This window comes from Hyperolius riggenbachi, chromosome 10 (assembly GCF_040937935.1).
Source record: "Hyperolius riggenbachi isolate aHypRig1 chromosome 10, aHypRig1.pri, whole genome shotgun sequence".
NCBI lineage: Eukaryota > Metazoa > Chordata > Amphibia > Anura > Hyperoliidae > Hyperolius > Hyperolius riggenbachi.
In genome coordinates, this window is record NC_090655.1 from 76,226,386 (window position 1) to 76,249,185 (window position 22,800).

The following is a 22,800-nucleotide window of genomic DNA, read 5'->3' on the forward strand; positions in this document are numbered from 1 at the left end:
TATTGTATTCATGTTGTTTATAGTGAAGTATTTTAAGGATTAAATATATTATTGTTTATATGTGTGTAAGGGTGTTTGTGCAGTGGAGATGGTTAGGGTTAGGCACCATCAGGGGGATGGTTAGGTTTAGGCACCACCAGGTGTGTGGTTAGAGTTAGGCACCACCAGGGGAGATTTAGGGTTAGGCACCACCAGGGAGGTCTTAAGTTTAGGCACCACCAGGGGGGTCTTAGGATTAGGCACCACCAGGGGGGTGGTTAGGATTAGGCACCACCAGGTCGGGGGGGGGGGGGGGTCTTAGGGTTAGGCATCACCAGGGGGGTTTTAGAGTTAGGCACCACCAGGGAGGTGGTTAAGGTTAGGTACCACCAGGGGGATCTAGGGGTTAGGGATAGGTACAGGGAGGGTTCTGTGTGATAGTAGGGTTAGGTATAGTTACAGTACAATATTTGTAATATATACAATTTATTAAATTATGTATATTTACACAAAGTAAGGGTCTATTGGTTAGGGAGAGATCTGTATGAGCCTACACTTAGGTATAATTGCAGTAAAATACCTGTAAAATCTACCATTGAATTACTATGCTTAATACAAGTGTAAATATTGTTTTTTGTTATAGACACTATTTGGCGTTTCATTTCCGATATCGTTTGTTATAGACAGTGTTTTGTCGTTTCATTTCCGTTTATACAACCTATGTAGCACTAGATTTTTCAAATAGAAGAAAGCAAAAGGTTGGCACTACAGGGTACCACTCAATGCAGATCATGCAGTAGACGTGTGAGGACCTTTTCAAATATGCCTCCTCCTTGTTTCCTGGACACCCACTGATGCGTGCTCAAGCTGACAGTGATGCAAACAGGTAGATGAAGAAAGATGGAAGCTGGCACTGCTGCAGGTGGTCAATTTATTGTCGTAACATTGTAAGTACAAATGTGCAATGGTGCAACAACATGCAAGTTACAATTGGTGAGGCACATACCCTGTGAGAGGAGGCATAGGTGGTGGTGGTGGTGGGTGCTGGGCACTGGATGCCTGACAGCCGTTTCGCGCTGAACAGCGCTTCTACAGAGGCTCCGTAGCCTCCGTAGAAGCGCTGTTCAGCGCGAAACGGCCGTCAGGCATCCAGTGCTCAGCACCCACCACCACCTATGCCTCCTCTCACAGGGTATGTGCCTCACCAATTGTAACTTGCATGTTGTTGCACCATTGCACATTTGTACTTACAATGTTACGACAATAAATTGACCACCTGCAGCAGTGCCAGCTTCCATCTTTCTTCATCTACCTGTTAGCACTAGATTTTTGTTTATAAGTGTCACGGACGATTGCGGGGACGCAGGCGCGTCCTGGAACCGCCCGTGAAGAAAAGAACGATCGCACTCGATTCCTGCATCGATTGCGCTTCAAAACGGTACAATCTGGATTTATTGTGTAGGAGGTCTGCAGTCCTTTCTTAGCAGAGGAATAGCAACGAGAGCACCATTCCAAATGCTGGTTGGCCCTTTTGATATGCTAATGAGCCTGGGCCCAGAGAGTCCCTGGCTTCAAGCTGTGCTGATGGCCCATCCATCAGGTATAAGGTGACAAACACCATGACAGAACCAATTTAGAGTGAGGGAACTCAGACACTCCGACTCCTTTTCCCAGCAGGGAGCCGACATGTGGCTTGCTGCTGCCAACTTCAAAGAACCTTTGCCTGGGAATGACCTGGTATAAATCCCAGGGGTCTCTCATATTCCATAAACTGCTATATGTATCATATTTTCTGTGTTGCCAGGCTGGCAGACCCTCCAAACTAACAGAGCAGGTAGGGCCCTGCCTGGCGTTGGTTCTGAGCACATTTCAGAACCTTCTGAGGTAAAGACTGCCCGTTAGGCAGTCCAACAGTGCCCTAATGGTACCACAGGGGTCCCACCCCTCATGTTTGGTATCAGACTGCTGGGTACATCGAGGCAGACCTGAAAATATTAGTAAATCTGCCCTGACCTGTACGGTTCTGTGAGATAGAGCCCATATATGGTTAAGGCATGATTTCTGGTCTCCAGGACAAGGGCAGGACTCATCTCATGTTCTAAGGGGGTGTGTGGGCCCGCCCTCACTTCCTCCTACTGAATCAGGGGCATAAGAATGGGAGAGGAGCCAAAACTCAGGGTCCTCCACACTGAAACATCTTGCACTCATCAGATGCCAGCTTGAGGATATGCTGGCATCCACCTGGTCTGAACTCTGGACTTTGAAACCAAGGACTTTATGATTCTTCCCACAATAAGGACATCTTTCCAAGAACTAAGTATTTTTCTCCCTTCTTTTATTTTTCATACTGGCTATTACTGTTTTCATAATTGTTGATTTTCATAATTGTCTGTATATATTAATTATTTATATTGCGTGAATAAACGACTTTTCCCAAGTCATTCACTGTTTCGCTACCCTGCTTATCAGCACACACAGAAATGATCCCGGGTCTCTGAAGATACGCTACTGTTTGTTTGTTGTTGGCTAGACAGAATATCGTGTGTTTAACCGTTTTATTCGCAGGATTAGTCAGTCAGTTAGTGGGCCCCACGGTCCCATAGTAACCGCGGTGGTGGCAGTTTACTCTGAACCAGTAGGTGACGTTGTAATCACCCGTGTCTCACAGGCTCCCTTCTGAGTTGTCTGCGGCTAATTCTTAACGGTTCCTGCGCATTGACTGCGACCAGAGTTCGCACGATCTGTGCGCTGGCACCGTTTAGAAGGCTAAGTGCGGTCAGCCATTGAGGGCTCTTGTGACAGTGGTGGCAGCGGTGGGATCTGTGTTGTGCTGAAAGTATCTGCGATAGCGCTAGCGCTATCGAGAAACGAACTAATTCGTTGGTGTAGCTGGAAGGCAATATATTTTTTATATATACAGAGAGACTGTGTAGCCAGTACCCCTTCCCCAAAGTTTTATTTTATTTGGCATGGAAATGTCCGGGAACTACCAGAACATGTGCCTAGCAGACCTGGAAAATCTTTGCGAAGAGAGGGGCATTGGCATCCTCCGCAAGACAAAACGGGACCTGATAGCAGACTTGTCCAGATGGGATGCCCAGCAACTGCGGGAGCCGGGAGTGTCCGCTGAGGTGGATACCAGCCCATCTGACAATCAAGGGGAACCAGAGGCTGAAGATCTTAGGCGTACAGAGGTTGAGCATCCTGCGGGCCCTGTTGCAACAGTTACGCCAGAGACTGTCAGTATGGACCCCAATCCCAGAGTTTCTGACATTACTCGCCCGGAACTGGCCAGTACTGGACTGTCCATGGGTGCTGACCCGGTAATGCAGCAGGCATTACAAAAGCTGATGGAGACTGACCTGGACAAGTACATGCAGTACATGGAAGCACGAGAGGAACGGGAGCGGCAAGCTGCTGCTGCTGCTGCTGAACGCCACGCAGAGAGGGATGCCGCTGAGCGGGAGCGCCAACGACAGCATGAGCTCAACATGGCAAAGGTTCAACAGGCCAGCCGGAGTTCACCGCCCAGCCTCCCTGCTGAAGGAGCTGCAGCACCCGTAAGTGCAAAATTTAAGTTTGCTAATATTGAAAAAGACACTGACATTGACTTGTTTTTGCGGTCTTTTGAAAAAGCATGCCGTCAGTATCGTCTGTCCCAAGACCAGTGGGCCAGACATCTGACACCGTTGCTGCGCTACAAAGCGCTTGATGCCTTCGCAGAATTGCCTGCGGAGAAGGATAATGATTATGCTGCTATAAAAGACGCTATCATTACTAAGTACCAGCTGACGCCAGAAGCCTATCGGAAAAAGTTCAGGGCCTGGCAGAAAAAGTCTTCTGATTCGTACCGAGATGTGGTCAGCAGCTTGCTCACCACACTCCGCCAGTGGACACTAGGCCTCACCAAAGGGTCTTATGATGTCCTGGAGGACTTGATAGTCCTGGAACAATTTCTGAACATTTGCCCTGCTGATGTACGCCAGTTTGTGCTAGAACGCAGGCCGGCTTCAGCAACTGTCGCTGCAGACCTTGCTGAGACTTTTGCAACTACCCGGGTGGCTGATACCCGCAGGACTGTCCCATCCAGCTGGAGAGGAGGTCAGCCCAATACCTCGGCAGACCCTCCTGCCCCTGTGAGCCGTCCGCCACAGAGGCCACCCAGCGCAGCTGCTGTACCCAGGCCTGCAGCGCCTGGAGAGGTCACCTGTCACTACTGCCGCCAGCCCGGACACATGAAATTCGACTGTCCGGAGCGGAGACAGACACCACCAGCACCTGGATCATCTGCATCACCTGCACCTCACCCACAGCAGAGGCAACCCGCCAGCGAACCACAGCCTGGATCATCCGATTTTGTCCTGTTTGCCCGCGGAAAGGAAATCCGCGACCGAACCGACCAGCAGCAACTTGTTAGAGTGAACGGCAAAGTTGTCACCGGATTTCGAGACACCGGAGCTGACATCACGTTAGTTCACTCACATCTTGTGCCAAAGGAGAGCATCAGCTCCAGCCGATCCCTTGCCCTTACTGGAGTAGAGGGCACCCTTTTCCACATAGCCCATGCCAGAGTGAAGCTGGATTCGGGAGTGGGAGGGGTCCACGAAAGGGTTGTTGGGGTTATGAAGGATCTCCCAGTCCCTGTGTTGCTAGGGACTGATTTGGGCAAGCTTGTGTCCTACTATGAACCTGCCACGACCGCCTTGTCGCTCACGGAAGGAGACGGACTCTCCACCCACCACCAGGTACTTTATACACTTGGGGGAGCACCAGGGGGAGGTGGGTTGAATGTGCCCAGTTCAAGGGTACCAGGTTCAATAGTGCCTGCTTCAAAGGCACCTGAGTTTGAGGTACAGACTGTCTGTTGTGATGATGCTGCAACTGTACCTGAGTCTCCTGTACAACCTGTCTGTAATGAAAAAATGTCTATACCTGTCAATGTCATTACTGCATGCAATGATGATCTGAGTAATGTCCGTCTGTGCCATTCTGACAGTGTACCTGTGCTAGCAATACCGCGCAGCTGCACTGCTCAGAACCCGAGCTCAGAACAGGTGGAGGGGGTTCCGGCCTCCTCCCCCTCCTCTGACCGCAGGGATGAGACCTTTCAGCCGCTGGCCTCGTGTGACATGAGCCAGTTGGCTGAAACTGACAGCGCCGTATTCTCAGCCGCACTACAAAGTGACCCAAGCCTGGAGGTGCTCATGCAGCAAGCCGCTGAGCCCCTCGCAGACGGGGCCGCTTTCAAGGTGTACTGGGAAGGTGGGAGACTGTACAGTGAGTCTGCACAGCCCCCTACAGGTAGATCCCACGCGAATACCAAATGGCTTGTGGTCCCGAGTGCGTTCAGGGGACATGTGCTGAAATCCGCACATGGTAATCCTCTGACAGGGCACTCAGGGGTCCGCAAGACACTCGCCGGTATTCGGAACCAGTTTTATTGGCCCCGGATGAACAGGGATGTAGCAAACTACTGCAGGGCATGTGCCGTCTGTCAGGAGCTGGGAAGGTCCAGGGATTCCCGCGGGGTTCCCTTAGGTCCACAGCCACTTAGCAGGGGAACCCTGCGTGGGCTGGCTGTTGACCTAACCAACCCACTGCCCGTTGTCAGCAGTCCCGGCAGACACCACGTCCAACTGCAGTGGCGCAAACGCCCTGTCCAGAACGGTCCATGTTGGGTCAACCCTGAGGGTAGCAGACCGCGACCGGTCCAGGGGAACCGAGCCACAGGCTCCAATAGGTTTTCCCGCCGTACCGGCAACTCGAGGCCCGTCAGCCAGGTTAGCGGCGCCGCCACACATCTTGCGGATGAGTGGCTAAGCCACGGACAAGGGGGGGGGCTGTCACGGACGATTGCGGGGACGCAGGCGCGTCCTGGAACCGCCCGTGAAGAAAAGAACGATCGCACTCGATTCCTGCATCGATTGCGCTTCAAAACGGTACAATCTGGATTTATTGTGTAGGAGGTCTGCAGTCCTTTCTTAGCAGAGGAATAGCAACGAGAGCACCATTCCAAATGCTGGTTGGCCCTTTTGATATGCTAATGAGCCTGGGCCCAGAGAGTCCCTGGCTTCAAGCTGTGCTGATGGCCCATCCATCAGGTATAAGGTGACAAACACCATGACAGAACCAATTTAGAGTGAGGGAACTCAGACACTCCGACTCCTTTTCCCAGCAGGGAGCCGACATGTGGCTTGCTGCTGCCAACTTCAAAGAACCTTTGCCTGGGAATGACCTGGTATAAATCCCAGGGGTCTCTCATATTCCATAAACTGCTATATGTATCATATTTTCTGTGTTGCCAGGCTGGCAGACCCTCCAAACTAACAGAGCAGGTAGGGCCCTGCCTGGCGTTGGTTCTGAGCACATTTCAGAACCTTCTGAGGTAAAGACTGCCCGTTAGGCAGTCCAACAGTGCCCTAATGGTACCACAGGGGTCCCACCCCTCATGTTTGGTATCAGACTGCTGGGTACATCGAGGCAGACCTGAAAATATTAGTAAATCTGCCCTGACCTGTACGGTTCTGTGAGATAGAGCCCATATATGGTTAAGGCATGATTTCTGGTCTCCAGGACAAGGGCAGGACTCATCTCATGTTCTAAGGGGGTGTGTGGGCCCGCCCTCACTTCCTCCTACTGAATCAGGGGCATAAGAATGGGAGAGGAGCCAAAACTCAGGGTCCTCCACACTGAAACATCTTGCACTCATCAGATGCCAGCTTGAGGATATGCTGGCATCCACCTGGTCTGAACTCTGAACTCTGGACTTTGAAACCAAGGACTTTATGATTCTTCCCACAATAAGGACATCTTTCCAAGAACTAAGTATTTTTCTCCCTTCTTTTATTTTTCATACTGGCTATTACTGTTTTCATAATTGTTGATTTTCATAATTGTCTGTATATATTAATTATTTATATTGCGTGAATAAACGACTTTTCCCAAGTCATTCACTGTTTCGCTACCCTGCTTATCAGCACACACAGAAATGATCCCGGGTCTCTGAAGATACGCTACTGTTTGTTTGTTGTTGGCTAGACAGAATATCGTGTGTTTAACCGTTTTATTCGCAGGATTAGTCAGTCAGTTAGTGGGCCCCACGGTCCCATAGTAACCGCGGTGGTGGCAGTTTACTCTGAACCAGTAGGTGACGTTGTAATCACCCGTGTCTCACAGGCTCCCTTCTGAGTTGTCTGCGGCTAATTCTTAACGGTTCCTGCGCATTGACTGCGACCAGAGTTCGCACGATCTGTGCGCTGGCACCGTTTAGAAGGCTAAGTGCGGTCAGCCATTGAGGGCTCTTGTGACAATAAGCTATAAACGAAAAATATTGTTTTACATTACAACTTATAATTTCGGCTATATCCCGCGCCCTTTTTTCCAGGCGCCCTTTTTTAATGCACACGTTTGGAAACTTGCCTATTGCAATGACAACACGACCCGGAATGACTTTTATGTGGCGTGCTTACATGTCGCTGTCATTGCTTCACCACCCACTTTCTTCGTATGGGCACTCTGGTTTCCTCCCACATCCCAAAACATACAGATAATTAACTTCTCCTATAATTTGTCCCTAGATTATTGTGGACATATGACTATGGTAGTGGTTAGATTGTGAGCTCCTCTGACGGACAGTTAGTAACAAGACTATACACTCTGTGCAATGCAGTAAAATATGTCAGTGCTATATAAATGCTACATAAATAAGATCTTGTCAAACTTGCCATACAAAGCCTTTGAATTTGTTTAGAACTAACTTTATTGAGGATCATCTGTTGCCTCTTTATGGATCAACTGTGGTTATTGAGGTTTGCTTACTGACACTACTTTGATGAACACGTCCTTTTTTTTAAGCCTACCTAAGGACGCATCTATTTGCTTATGTGTAAAGAGAACTGGCAAACATTAAATGGGATTAGTATGTGAATGGGATGGGAGAGTTCAGCACTGATAACACAAAGGGGGTAAGAGGCGCCCAGAAGTAGATAAGATTGAGTTAAGAACAGCTAAAAATAGAAAAATAGTGGCGGCTTACCCCAATAACAATAACATGTTCATATAAATAGGAAATGTATTAAGCACAGGCAATGTGTTTTGTGGGTCTGTGCCGACAGATGAGTGTGCTCCCAGCCTCAGCTTATTACACTCACTCTGTCCACCTCTGATGGAGCAGAACTGGCTCTGCAGACTTCTCCAGCATCACTACAGTACACAGCACTTGGGAAGGGGTAGAGAGGCTGGAGGTAGAGCAGCACTGTACACAAAACCCTGCTGCCTGAGACTGAACCCTGAGACTTTCTACAAAACTGTGTATGATTCCTTATCAGTGACTGAGTAGATGCAGTCATTAGAACATTTGTGCAGAGAGCAGAAGGCTTTTTTCTCTACGTGCTTCTCCCCCCATGGGGCCCCCTGCAGCTTCTGTGGCTGCATCCCTTGCAAGGTCTATTGTTACGCCCCTAAGATCAGGTGCTATGACTTAAAGAAAACCTGAACTGAAAATTAAAAGTCAAAATAAGCATACACAAGTCATACTTACCATCCATGTAGTCTACTCCTCAGTGTCTTTCTCCTGTCCCACGTCCTGTTTGTTCACTGTGATCAAGGTAATTTTCCGTCCTCCATTTTGAAAATGGCCATTACCCATAACAGCTTTCTGGTCAGCACACAGTTAAACTGTAACATCGCCCACTTGAGCCATAGGGAAACATGGACATTACCTGGTACATCAGTTTTCCTCTTAGCTATAACTGACAGCAACTGATACTTTACTGACAGCAACATATATATTTCAGATCTGACAAAATATTGTCAGAAGTCTGGTAGGGATCATTGTCAGAAGAAATTGGTGAGCTTCTGAGAGGAACTGATGGCAAGGTAACTATGTAATGTTCATTTGAAGTTACCTCATGTGTTTATTTTAAATATTTTTACTCAGTACAGGTTCTCTTTAAGTCTGACTGGATTTGCTGCATGCTTGTTTAAGGCTTCTTGCACACCAAGACGTTGCATTAGGTGGCACGTTAAGGTCGCATAACGTGCACCTAACACAACGTATGGTGCTGCAAGAGCCGACGGTAGAGTGAGCCGCGTTAGGCGGCTCGAGTCCTATAATGTCTCCCAGAGGGGCGCTGATTGGCCAGCGGGACCACGTGATGCGGAGCGAGACACTCCGCATCACGTGGTCCCGCCGGCCAATCAGCGCCCGCCAGTGCAGTGAATATTAAGTAGCCATGTGCGCGGCTTCTGTAGCTGGCTCTCCCCGCCTCCTCTCCGCCCCCCACTGCGCATGTGCAAACAGTCTAACGCGGCTATAGCCGCTCCAACGCCGTAGCATGCTGCACTTTGCACAGAACGTGAAGCGTTACATGTAACGCAACGTGGGCTGTGTGAACAGCCCACTTGTGTTACATTGCTGTGCGTTGGGGGAGCGTTACAGGCGCACTAACGTGCGCCTGTAACATCTTGGTGTGTAAGCAGCCTTAGGGTTGTGTCTCAGACACTACTGCAACCAAAGAGATCAGCAGGATAGCAAATGGTGTCACTTAAATGAAAATAAATATTATCAGCCTCCATATCCATCTCCCCTCGGGTTCACTTTAACTACCACAGTCTGGATCCCGGTGTACAGGGAATAACTGCCTTCTGCTACATTTGCTATTTGCTTATGGTTATTATGGTAATTTGCATTTGAACCCTAACTAAATCCAAACTAATGGCTATCTTATTTTTACAGATGATGAATAAAAGCCTTCACAAGAAAGGGTCCTCCCAGGAATATTTCACATGTCGCCGGAAAGCTGCAGGTGTTTGGGTGTGATCTTATGTGGACGAAGCCCCTGTGCCAAACTTTATACAAGGTGCAGGTAGCACCTCTAGGCGGAACACAGACTGAGGATGTCGGCCATGATGAAGAAGAGCTTGCACACACTGCCACCTGATGGAGGCTGGGGGTGGATGATTGTGATTGGCTGCTTTCTTGTCACAGTTTGCACACGGGCTGTTACGAGGTATGAAGAATCTCTTTCCTAAAGACCAATTCCCCAGAAAAATAGTTTTGAATGGTGTGGGAAGAGTTTGTAACCGCCTTTGGCTTTTATTGCTGTGCAGTGTGCCCATATTTTAGAACTCCTATAACTTCCTATTTAGACAGGAAGTGGAGAATCCTTTCAAGAGTAGCTGATGCAGCAGCAAATAAGGCTAGGTTCACAGTTGTCAGCGCATAGTGCACACTTTGAGTGTGAACTGCAATGCAGACTGGACATTGACTTTAATACAGAGCCTGCATGCAGCAAGAACAGCGTGATTAGTTACAACGCAGTACAATTAGAGATGAGCGTAATGACGTAATTATGATTTCGCAAAAATTCGCGTAATTAGTGTAATTACGATTATGGCCGTAAGTACATAATCGTAATGAAGAAGGATTTCGCGAAATTTCGCGTAAACGTAATTTTTCATGTAATTTTCGCATTACAGTGGGTATTACGAAATTAATGCGTATGGCCATGCTCCCAAGCGGAAAAGTTGACGCATGGATCAATGTTAGGTAGCCGCTGACTTTAAGGGTTAATAGCAAAGCCCCCTTAAATGCTAAGAGCCTCAAATTTGGAGAATATATTAAGGAGATCAGGAGGAATAAGAGGAAAAAAATTTTTTCAAAAAGACATAGTTTTTGAGAAAATCGATGTTAAAGTTTCAAAGTAAAAATGTATACATTTAAAAACCCGCCGACTTTAACGGTTAATAGCAAAGCCTGCTTAAAGTTTAGGAACACCAAATTCCTAGGGTATATTAAGGGGATCAGTGGGAATAAGAGGAAAACATTTTTTTTCAAAAAGACCTTATAGTTTTTGAGAAAATCGATTTTTAAGTTTCAAGGGCAAAAATGTCTTTTAAATGCGGAAAATGTCAGTTTTTTTTGCACAGGTAACAATAGTGTATTATTTTCATAGATTCCCCCAAGTGGGAAGAGTTTTACTTACTTCGTTCTGAGTGTGGGAAATATAAAAAAAAACGACGTGGGGTCCCACCTCCCAGACCTCTTTAACCCCTTGTCCCCCATGCAGGCTGGGATAGCCAGAATGCGGAGCACCGGCCGCGTGGGGCTCCGCACCCTGACTATACCAGCCCGCATGGTCCATGGATTGGGGGGTCTCGGAAGGGGAGGGGCAGCCAAGCTTTCCCCTCCCCCTCCGAGCCCTTGTCCAATCCAAGGACAAGGGGCTCTTCTCCACCTCCGATGGGCGGTGGAGGTGGAGGCCGCGATTTCCTGTGGGGGGGGGGGGTTCATGGTGGAATCTGGAAGTCCCCTTTAAAAAGGGGTCCCCCAGATGCCCACCCCCCCTCCCGGGAGAAATGAGTATAGAGGTACTTGTACCCCTTACCCATTTCCTTTAAGAGTTAAAAGTAAATAAACACACAAACACTTAGAAAAAGTATTTTAATTGAACAAAAAACATAACCACGAAAAAAGTCCTTTAATATTCTTAATTAACCAATAATACTTACCTGTCCCTTTAAATAAATGATCCCACGCAATATCCTCGGAAATGTTCTATCAGTTACAATGTAACAAAGTTATTACAATGTAACAACTTTGTTACATTGTAACTACGCCGCACCCGACGTCACTCGCCGCTCAGCCGCCGCAGCAATTACGCGTCCGTGCAGGACGCTAAGTCCCCGCAGCTCCCGCTGTCCACCCCGCCCACATCTGTCACCCACATGTCACCCACATGTGGGTGACATGTGGGTGACATGTGGGAGAGGCGGGGAGGGCAGCGGAGCCGGCGGGGACTTAGCGTCCTGCACGGAGTCCGGACCCGACAGAGCTCTGAGCTATATAGCTCAGAGCTCTCTAAGCATCTTTGTATTTGGGCTCCAAGGAGCCCCATTGGTCCTTAGCAGACCAATGGGGTTCCTTCAAATCAGAAGGAACCCCATTGGTCTGCTAAGGACCAATGGGGCTCCTTGGAGCCCAAATACAAAGATCCTTAGAGAGCTCTGAGCTATATAGCTCAGAGCTCTGTCGGGTCCGTGCGGCGGCTGAGCGGCGAGTGACGTCAGGTGCGGCGTAGTTACAATGTAACAAAGTTGTTACATTGTAATAACTTTGTTACATTGTAACTGATAGAACATTTCCGAGGATATTGCGTGGGATCATTTATTTAAAGGGACAGGTAAGTATTAATGGTTAATTAAGAATATTAAAGGACTTTTTTCGTGGTTATGTTTTTTGTTCAATTAAAATACTTTTTCTAAGTGTTTGTGTGTTTATTTACTTTTAACTCTTAAAGGAAATGGGTAAGGGGTACAAGTACCTCTATACTCATTTCTCCTGGGAGGGGGAGTGGGCATCTGGGGGACCCCTTTTTAAAGGGGACTCCCAGATTCCACCATGAACCCCCCCCCCCCCAGGAAATCGCCGCCTCCACCTCCACCGCCCATCGGAGGTGGAGAAGAGCCCCTTGTCCTTGGATTGGACAAGGGCTCGGAGGGGGAGGGGAAAGCTTGGCTGCCCCTCCCCTTCCGAGACCCCCCAATCCATGGACCATGCGGGCTAGTATAGTCAGGGTGCGGAGCCCCACGCGGCCGGTGCTCCGCATTCTGGCTATCCCAGCCTGCATGGGGGACAAGGGGTTAAAGAGGTCTGGGAGGGGGGACCCCACGTCGGTTTTTTTTTATATTTCCCACACTCAGAACGAAGTAAGTAAAACTCTTCCCACTTGGGGGAATCTATGAAAATAATACACTATTGTTACCTGTGCAAAAAAACCTGACATTTTCCGCATTTAAAAGACATTTTTGCCCTTGAAACTTAAAAATCGATTTTCTCAAAAACTATAAGGTCTTTTTGAAAACATTTTTTTCCTCTTATTCCCACTGATCCCCTTAATATACCCTAGGAATTTGGTGTTCCTAAACTTTAAGCAGGCTTTTCTATTAACCGTTAAAGTCGGCGGGTTTTTAAATGTATACATTTTTACTTTGAAACTTTAACATCGATTTTCTCAAAAACTATAAGGTCTTTTTGAAAAAAAATGTTTTCCTCTTATTCCTCCTGTCCTGATCTCCTTAATATATTCTCCAAATTTGAGGCTCTAAGCATTTAAGGGGGCTTTGCTATTAACCCTTAAAGTCGGCGGCTTTTTTATATTATACGGAGCGTTACGGTTTAACGCGAAATTACGGTAGCGTTTAATGCGAAATTACGGCATGAAGAAAACGCGAAATTACGCGTTGAAAATTACGCTTATGGTATTTTAATGGCAATTACGCTACCGTAATTTCGCATCGTAATCGCAAATTTCGCATGCGTAATTATAGTAATGCGAAATTAGAATTAGAAAATAGAATTGTATGGGCAGTGAGGTGACATGCACAACTGAGCACTGAATTGCCTTCCCTCATTTCCTGTATCTTGCATTACTAGCGTGTACACACACACACACACACACACACACACACACACACACACACACACACAGACACACACAGACACACACACACATGCACACAGACACAGACACACACACACACACAGACACACACGCACACGCACACAGACACAGACACACACACACACACACACACACAGACACACACACACACACAGACAGACACACACACAGACACACACACACACACACACACACACACACACACACACACACACACACACACACACACACACACATACACACACACACACACACACCACACACACACACATTTATATTGTTCTTTTCTCCTGGTGGACTCATAGCGCCAGAGCTGCAGCCACTAGGGCATGCTCTATGGGCAGTCTTGCCCAAGGTCTCCTCACTGAGTAGGTGCAGGCTTACTCACATTAAAGCCATGAAGCTCCATGAAGGCAGGAAGATGGAGAAGCATACAGAAATGTAAAATAAAGTTTCAAATCTCTTTCTACACCATTCAAAACTAAAACACACACACACACACACACACACACACACACACACACACACACACACACACACACACACAGACACACACAGAGACACACACACACACAGACACACACACACACAGACACACACAGACACACACACAGACACACACACACACACACACACACACACACACACACACACACACACACACACACACAGACACACACACAACACACACACACACACACACACAGACACAGACACACACAGACACACACAGACACACACACACACACACACACACACGCACACACACACACACACACACACACACACACACACACACACACACACACACAGACACACACAGACACACACACACACACAGAGACACAGAGACACACACACACACACACACACACACAGACACAGACACAGACACACACACACAGACACACACACACAGACACACACACACACACACACACACACACAGACACACACACAGACACACACACACACACACACACACACACACAGAGACACACACACACACACACACACACAGACACAGACACACACACACAGACACACACAGACACACACACACACACACACACACACACACACACACACACACACACACAGACACACACACAGACACACACAGACACACACACACACACACACACACACACACACACACACACACACATTTATATTGTGCTTTTCTCCTGGTGGACTCATAGCGCCAGAGCTGCAGCCACTAGGGCACGCTCTATGGGCAGTCTTGCCCAAGGTCTCCTCACTGAGTAGGTGCAGGCTTATTCACATTAAAGCCATGAAGCTCTATGAAGGCAGGAAGATGGAGAAGCATACAGAAATGTAAAATAAAGTTTCAAATCTCTTTCTACACCATTCAAAACTAAAATAAAATATTCCATGGAATTGGGCTATAAGCATACACTTGACAGGGCAATTTACAGTGTTTTGTGTTTTACAGATGTATCTCAATATTTTTTGTTGAGTTTCAAGCCTATTTTGGTCAAGATTATTCAAGAACAGCTTGGATACATTCCATTGTCGATTGTGCTACTATGCTATGTGGTAAGCAGTAAAAATGAATGACCCCCCCCCCCCATGCCATAAAACCTAATAGCTATTAAAGAGGGAGGACATTTCTTGGAAATTTTACAATGGTTATTCACGTTAAAGTTGGTCACACATGATACAATAAAATGATCCGATTTTACAGCAATTCGATAAATATGATTGGATCTCCCAAATAATCAAAAGCTTTTCTCTTTTTCATTCGACTGAAAAATCTGATTGGATTTCTCATTTTTTTTTCAATTTTTATCGATTCAGAATCCTAGAAATGTTTCTTCAATTTTTCTAAAGATTGTATGGTGTGTGTTAGGTTGTCAATTTATTAATATACATAACCTAACCCTAACTATTTTTTCAGAGTTTCCAATCATTTGTATCATGATTGGGGTGAAATTGAACATATGTGTGTGGTAAATTGGTCATATTTTTGAAATGTTACAATCAGTCAGAAAAATTGATTGCAATTCTTAAATTGAACAGATATTTAAAAAATTGTATGGTGTGTGTGGCCACCTTAAAGGAGATTAAATATCCAATCTGTTAATATCTTGCTATTTTTTTTTCTATCCATTATTAAAAAAGCCTATCCGTCATTAAAAAAAGACTAGCTGCTGCCCTGCAGTATTTAGCTATTATGCTCAAAAATTGTACAACTATTTCATAAGCATGTCAATCCAACCCCAGCCATGACTTTATTTCAGTTATTAAGATACAGTATATACCTATATTTCTCTACATTATTTCCTCAGTAATTACTTAATTACAAGACAATCTAAAAAAAATGTGTCCAGCAAACCAACATTGTTAACAATGAGCTTTAGTGATGTGGAACAAAGATTTCCAACAACATAAAACCAGTCTTTTTTTTTTTTTTTTTTTGTAGTCTAATGCTGTATTAATGATTTAACTACCTAACGACCACGTCACACCAATGGGCGTAAACGCGGCGGCAGCCCCAGGACCGCCTAACGCCAATTGGCGTCAGGTCCTGGAGCCGGCTACTGCAGGAGATCGCGCGCAGGCTGCTCCTGCTTGGGGGGCGGAGCTCTGCACCGCCTACAGCCTCTGAGCGGCGATCGCTGCTCGCGAGACTGTTAGACGGCGTAATTGCCGTCTATTTACATGTACAGCGCTGCGATCTGCAGCAGCGCTGTACTGGGGACAGCCGGCTGTCCCCTCCATATGCTGGAGAGTGATCGGCTGTCATAGGCTGAAGTCTATGACAGCCAATCATGCTGATTGGCTGGCGGGGGGAGGGAGGGTGCAGGGGAAGGTAAATAAAAAAAGGCAAATTTGTAAAAAAAAATAAATAAAATAAATATTTATAACAAAAAAAAAATAAACAACTGTGGAGCGATCAGACCCCACCAACAGAGAGCTCTGTTGGTGGGGGGAATCACTTGTGTGCTGTGTTGTGCGGCCCCGCAGCTTGGCCTTAAAGCTGCAGTGGCCAATTAAGTAAAAAATAGCCTGGTCTTTAGGGGAGGTTACCACTGTGGTCCTCAAGTGGTTAAAGCATAGATAAGGACCCAGGGACGACAAAAGAAGAGTAACTCTTCCTATTTGGAACCAATTTTTCTTACGCTATTTATTCTATCCATGATGTAAAAAAAAAAAAAAAAAAAAGCTGCTTGGCTCGAAAGACAAATGGAAATGGCATCATGCTTGATATGATAGGAGTATTAAATTTGAATAAAGGTGCTCAAATGCACCATGTGTAGTATCTTTCATCTAGGTGTGTATGAATGGTGAGCGCAGTTGTGATGATCCGCTCAGCTGGCTGCACAGGCAGACAGCTGTTTGTCCATTCCTCTACTCTGTGGGCTGCAGGTCTCTGGAGCAGAGACCTGTCTTTCCATTGCAAGTTTCTGGTCTGTTCTCTTGCTGGGGAATTTGCATACATTCGTTATGCAAATCCCCTACCTGCCTTCTTTGATGACTGGCACTATAAGAGCTTTATGTTTCCCAGAAGGCTTTGCTGGTCATTTCCTTTCCATAGTCTGTTCCTGATGGACACTGCTGGAGTGTCAGCCATTGCTATCTAGTATAGTTAATTCCTGGGGGTTGCTTTAGGCTTCCCTTCTAGCCCAGTCAGGTTGTATTATCTGTATTGCCTGTTCTGTCTTGTCTTGCCTGTTGCCATTGTCCTGCCCCAAAGGTGGTCGACAGGAAATGGTTCTGATCTCTGTTCTTGGAGTATAGCTGGTGCAGCGGTTGCTACCAGCTATCTCTTCTGTTCTGTCTCCTGGGATCGCGCTAGCTATTTTTCGCTAGCGCTGGGGATCCTTCTGTTCTGCTACTCTGTACCTGCATCGCGCTAGCCACTTTTCGCTAGTGCTGTGGATCCTATCTCTTGCTTGTCCCTGTTTTCGTGTGTCTGTCTTGTCCGCTACGCTTGCTGCAGGCTCGGTGAGGTAACCGTTAAGCAAGTGCTCGCGTCCTCTGTTTCATGTTTGTCTGTCGATGGTTAGTTAGGCGTGCTTGTCTCTATTGTGCTTATCACGTGGAGACTGCGCATAACCGCGTGCACTGTTGCGAATGAGTGCGGTGTTCGCAGTTAGCTAGCGTTTATTATTTTCCGTATCTCCTTATTGTATTATTTGCTGTGCCTTTGCTACCCTCGTATTCTGATCTGATCTGCCTTGTGTCACGTCTGGCGATCGCACCTCTCGCGATCGCGTTCCTATTTCATATCTGCTGTTTGTGCGCGGTCGCGGAGTGGCGACTGGATTGGCGCACACACATACAACCTGTCCCTTTGCTCAATCTCCTTCGCAATCGCCTCTCTTGTTGTCAGCAGCTCAATCAGCTGTTCCATCTACTCTTTCATCCATAAAGCAGCCATCCAAAGCCTCTAAGTCTAAACGTAAAAGATCTAGGAAGGCTTCCCAGCGGAAAGATCCGTTGCCCATGGCAACCACAGATAGAGAGGTTATTTCTGTCAAGTCTGAAATGGGCAAAACCATGCATGATGATAATGATGTTTATAATGCATCTGCTGATCAGTTTCCAGGTTTTTTGCCCCAATCCAAAGCTTATGTGGATCCTGCTATAGGTAGGATCGCACACTATATTAAAGCAGTAAAAAAATCTGTACTCGTTCCTGATCCCCACCCATATGGAGATTATTTAGATACTGGGTTGTTCGAACCGCCATTTGCCTCATGGGAAATCGGGGCCTTGGTAGAGGAATTTGATTTGGATTGGAAAGCCTTTTGCGATTTTTACATCGCAAAAAGCGCGGATGTCCTGAACGATTGTCTTGACTCTGTGTGCCTTTTGATTGATTCTGATGAATGTGACAAGTGTGTTGTGGATCTGGTGATGTATGTGTGGCAGATCATTTTGGATGAATTACACACACACCAATTCATTGATCCCAATAAAGAGGTAAAAGATTCCCGTTCTGTTCCTGCTCCAGTTCCATCTGTAGACTGTGCGCACTATGATTGTTCATCCTTTAAGTGTGCATGGGAGCCCCCGTTTGAGAAATGGGAGATCGAGCTCCTGGTCTATGAATTGGAATGTGATTGGAGATTGTTTTGCAATCATTACCATTCTAAAAACAAAGCAGTTTTGTATGCGTGCATTGAGTCTGCGTGCACTTTAATCAAGACTGGTGAATGTATCTCTGACTTTGTGACTCCGCTGTTTGACGTGTGGAGAATGATTTTGGATGAACTACATGCGCTTCAATCTGCTAAAAACACATTGTCAGCGGACGATTGTTCCAATCCTCTGGATTTAAAGAAAGTGAGTTTTGAATGCATTCCCTTTCCCAAAGCAACTGAGTGTTTGAAGTCTGAGTGCAAGTCGCTCAGAGCAGTTGCTTGTGTGGAAGGTGAACCAGTGCGGTCTGATGTCGCCACCGCACGTATGGCTGCAAAAGGTCTGTGTGGTCCTGTGTCTAAGGAAGACAGATTTTTTTCCCTCAGGTTCTCTAAGATCGTCCGTTTGTGAGCCTGCCATGGGGAAAATTCCTAAGTTATGCAACTTTAAGAAAATTATTGATGTGTCTAATAAAGTTTCTCCTGTTGTTGTCGCCACTTCTTTTGCAAATGAATCTATGTCTTATTCTGTTCGCACCTGTGCAGGCCTGTTGCCTGATGACAGTTGCTCCAGTGTTTCTGTCCTAGATGCCTTGCAGTCTGCTCCGCAGATCGCGGAGGTTTGCGATATGGAAGCGTCAGTTTCGCAACCTAAAGCGATCTTGGATCCGCAAATTTTGCGTTCTGACTCCTCGGATTCGACCTTGTTACCCGAATCTAAGAGTGAGACAGCGCTTCGGTTTTGCGAATCTGATGCTGAAGCTTCTTTGCCTTGTCCAGAGAAGCTTTCTCTGAACCTGCCCTGTACCATGAATGAAGGCATGATGTCCACTTGCATTGACATTTGCGAGTCTGATTCTGAAGAAAGTATTGACTCTCCACCCAGTACTCTGGATGAGTCAATGTTGCCTTGTACAATATCTCCTGCCCTGCCCCTAGAGGCTCGTCTAGGTATTGCTGCTATTTTTACCTGTCTTTCTGCAGTTTTGGAGTTGCAAGCTAGTTTGATTACTACGCAGAGTTCTGGGTGCAGCGAGATTAAAGTTAGGGAGTCAGTGTGTGGTCCAGTGAATATTCCTGTACGTTCCACTCATGATGATGAAATTCAGTCTCAGTTTATGGTGGAACCTTCCCTGGGACATCTGCCCTGTTCTCAAAGTAAAGTTCCAGTTTTGCCCTGTAACATGGATAGTACAGAATCCTTCTTAGACAACTTGAAAAATGATGTTCCTGAGGTCTTGTTTGATGATCTGAAGGTCTCCGAGTTCCTCCCAAAGGGTGCAGAACTTGTAGGAGATGTCTCCTGCCCCCCAGGTCCTTCTGAGGTGTTGCCCACTTCAGTAGGCATTGCTGCCTTGCTGACTACTTTTGCAGCTCTTGTGGAGCTTCATTCATGTGTAGTCAATAATGATATTACAGTTACAGAAAATTCTGAATTTGAGTCAGAGTCTTCTTTTGAAAGACCAGTACCTGTGACCTTTACTCGTGATGATTTTCTGCCCGGTACTGGTTTTGGTCTTGTCGTGTCGGACTCTGAGGTTGGCAGTTCCCCGACATGTCCTGAGGTTTCTCCTGTACTAGTGTACCCCGATGTGCTCTGTGACCCAGAAAGCCCAAGTGTGCCTCGGTTACCAGCGTACTCAGATGCTTCCTCAGTGGAGACATGTTCTGATATAGCCTGCCTGCTTGCATGCCCAGAAGTGGTCCCTGAAAGTCCTGATCTTGATGGGTGTCCTGCTAATTTTGAGTCTGGAATGATCATAGGTTCCATAGGGGTTCTTGGTGGTTCTCCATGTGAGCCTGGTGAGCGTTCTGGCTTCTTGGGATCTCTGCGGAGCTTCAAGGCGTTCTGGGAGATTCCGGGAAAGGTTTTGCTTGGTGCCCTGAATACGATCAGCAATGGCTTTGGTGTTGTAAGGGACACTTCGAACAGGTATTGCGGCAGGTTTGGTATTCTTGGACGCTCCTTGGAAGGTGGTGGGTATTGTCTGGAGGGTGTCGATGGCTTCTTCTCTGGTGTCCACAGTCCTGATGGGTGTTACGCTGAGACTTGTAGTGCTGATGGGCATGTTTCGGTGGCTTCTGCTTCCGATGAGGTCGGTTTCGGATGGACTGACTCTAGAATTGGGCCTTGTCGGGCTGTCCCGACCTTCATGAGTCTTCAGTTAGAGTTTTGTGATGATACCAGTTTTGAAGGATGTCTGGAATCCATCCCTAGAGGAAGGGGGTACTGTGATGATCCGCTCAGCTGGCTGCACAGGCAGACAGCTGTTTGTCCATTCCTCTAGTCTGTGGGCTGCAGGTCTCTGGAGCAGAGACCTGTCTTTCCATTGCAAGTTTCTGGTCTGTTCTCTTGCTGGGGAATTTGCATACATTCGTTATGCAAATCCCCTACCTGCCTTCTTTGATGACTGGCACTATAAGAGCTTTATGTTTCCCAGAAGGCTTTGCTGGTCATTTCCTTTCCATAGTCTGTTCCTGATGGACACTGCTGGAGTGTCAGCCATTGCTATCTAGTATAGTTAATTCCTGGGGGTTGCTTTAGGCTTCCCTTCTAGCCCAGTCAGGTTGTATTATCTGTATTGCCTGTTCTGTCTTGTCTTGCCTGTTGCCATTGTCCTGCCCCAAAGGTGGTCGACAGGAAATGGTTCTGATCTCTGTTCTTGGAGTATAGCTGGTGCAGCGGTTGCTACCAGCTATCTCTTCTGTTCTGTCTCCTGGGATCGCGCTAGCTACTTTTCGCTAGCGCTGGGGATCCTTCTGTTCTGCTACTCTGTACCTGCATCGCGCTAGCCACTTTTCGCTAGTGCTGTGGATCCTATCTCTTGCTTGTCCCTGTTTTCGTGTGTCTGTCTTGTCCGCTACGCTTGCTGCAGGCTCGGTGAGGTAACCGTTAAGCAAGTGCTCGCGTCCTCTGTTTCATGTTTGTCTGTCGATGGTTAGTTAGGCGTGCTTGTCTCTATTGTGCTTATCACGTGGAGACCGCGCATAACCACGTGCACTGTTGCGAATGAGTGCGGTGTTCGCAGTTAGCTAGCGTTTATTATTTTCCGTATCTCCTTATTGTATTATTTGCTGTGCCTTTGCTACCCTCGTATTCTGATCTGATCTGCCTTGTGTCACGTCTGGCGATCGCACCTCTCGCGATCGCGTTCCTATTTCATATCTGCTGTTTGTGCGCGGTCGCGGAGTGGCGACTGGATTGGCGCACACACATACAACCTGTCCCTTTGCTCAATCTCCTTCGCAATCGCCTCTCTTGCGATTGCGTTCTGCGCTTCGTACAATTCCTGTCTGGCACTTGTGGAGGTACAGAGGATTGGTTCCTCTGCACTCCCCAGCGCCATCTGCCGACAGGAATTTCCCTCTACAGGTGCGTAGCACCTTTTGCTGGGTGCCTGCAAATATACGCTTGTGGAGGATTTCCGCCGTGTCAGCGCACGCGTTGTGCGCTGATCACGGAGAAAGTTCCACAATCGTTACAGCAGTACAGAACTTTGTTCATAGATTATTACATAAAGCATATTATGACCAGCTTCTTTCTTCTTTGGGTATAAAAATCAAACCCCATTTACATATTTTATGTAAAATTACATTACTATTAATTATTTGACTGGAACTAAGCTTGAGTAATAAAATAATCCTTCTGTATGCATAGAGATGTGTTTCCTACAAGTAATATAATGACTTTACATTTGTAGCCCCTCTTGGAAGTTATGTGAGTAACCACGTCTCCTGTCAGGTGGGAATCATACTTGGTGGTGTTCTGGCATCCACGGGACTTGTACTGAGTTCATTTGCCACAAGCCTGGAGTATCTCTACCTCACACTAGGAGTCCTCACAGGTAATGTTTAACACTTGTCCTAGAACTGATTTGATGCAAAAGGTAGTCTTTGGGTCATTCATTGCCTGCATATGCAAACATTTTACTCATCCTGTTTGGCCCACCGGAGCACAGTACAGGCTGTTGGACTGTCTTAAAAATGAATGATTATATATTTTTTAACACTAATGCTGTCATCAGCATCATTGTGATCCAAGGTGCCATCTGATTTTTATTCATTGAGCAAGATGTGATTCTCCACAATTTTTCAGGACCTCAGGGACTTTATATTTTGGCAGTGTTGACTTGAAATGGCCTTTGAAGTGTGGATCTTGCTGACACAGCCTTCTGAATAGTTTAACCTTGTTGCTCTATAACCACTGAAATATTTTACATTCCAACTTTATACTTCTATTTACCTGT

The 22,800-nt window shown here is 46.7% G+C and overlaps 1 protein-coding gene across 5 annotated transcripts in view; it reads left to right on the forward strand.

Annotated features, from left to right (window-relative positions):
- Nucleotides 1–22,800, forward strand: part of SLC16A12 (solute carrier family 16 member 12) — a 190,168-nt gene that overhangs the window by 146,713 nt on the left and 20,655 nt on the right. For all 5 annotated transcript variants that reach the window (XM_068257554.1, XM_068257555.1, XM_068257553.1 and 2 more), the window contains exons 2-4: nt 9,716–9,989; nt 14,899–15,002; nt 22,255–22,398. In XM_068257554.1, coding sequence (XP_068113655.1) covers nt 9,877–9,989; nt 14,899–15,002; nt 22,255–22,398 — 361 coding nt within the window. In that variant the 5' untranslated portion in view covers nt 9,716–9,876. The remainder of the gene's footprint in view (nt 1–9,715; nt 9,990–14,898; nt 15,003–22,254; nt 22,399–22,800) is intronic.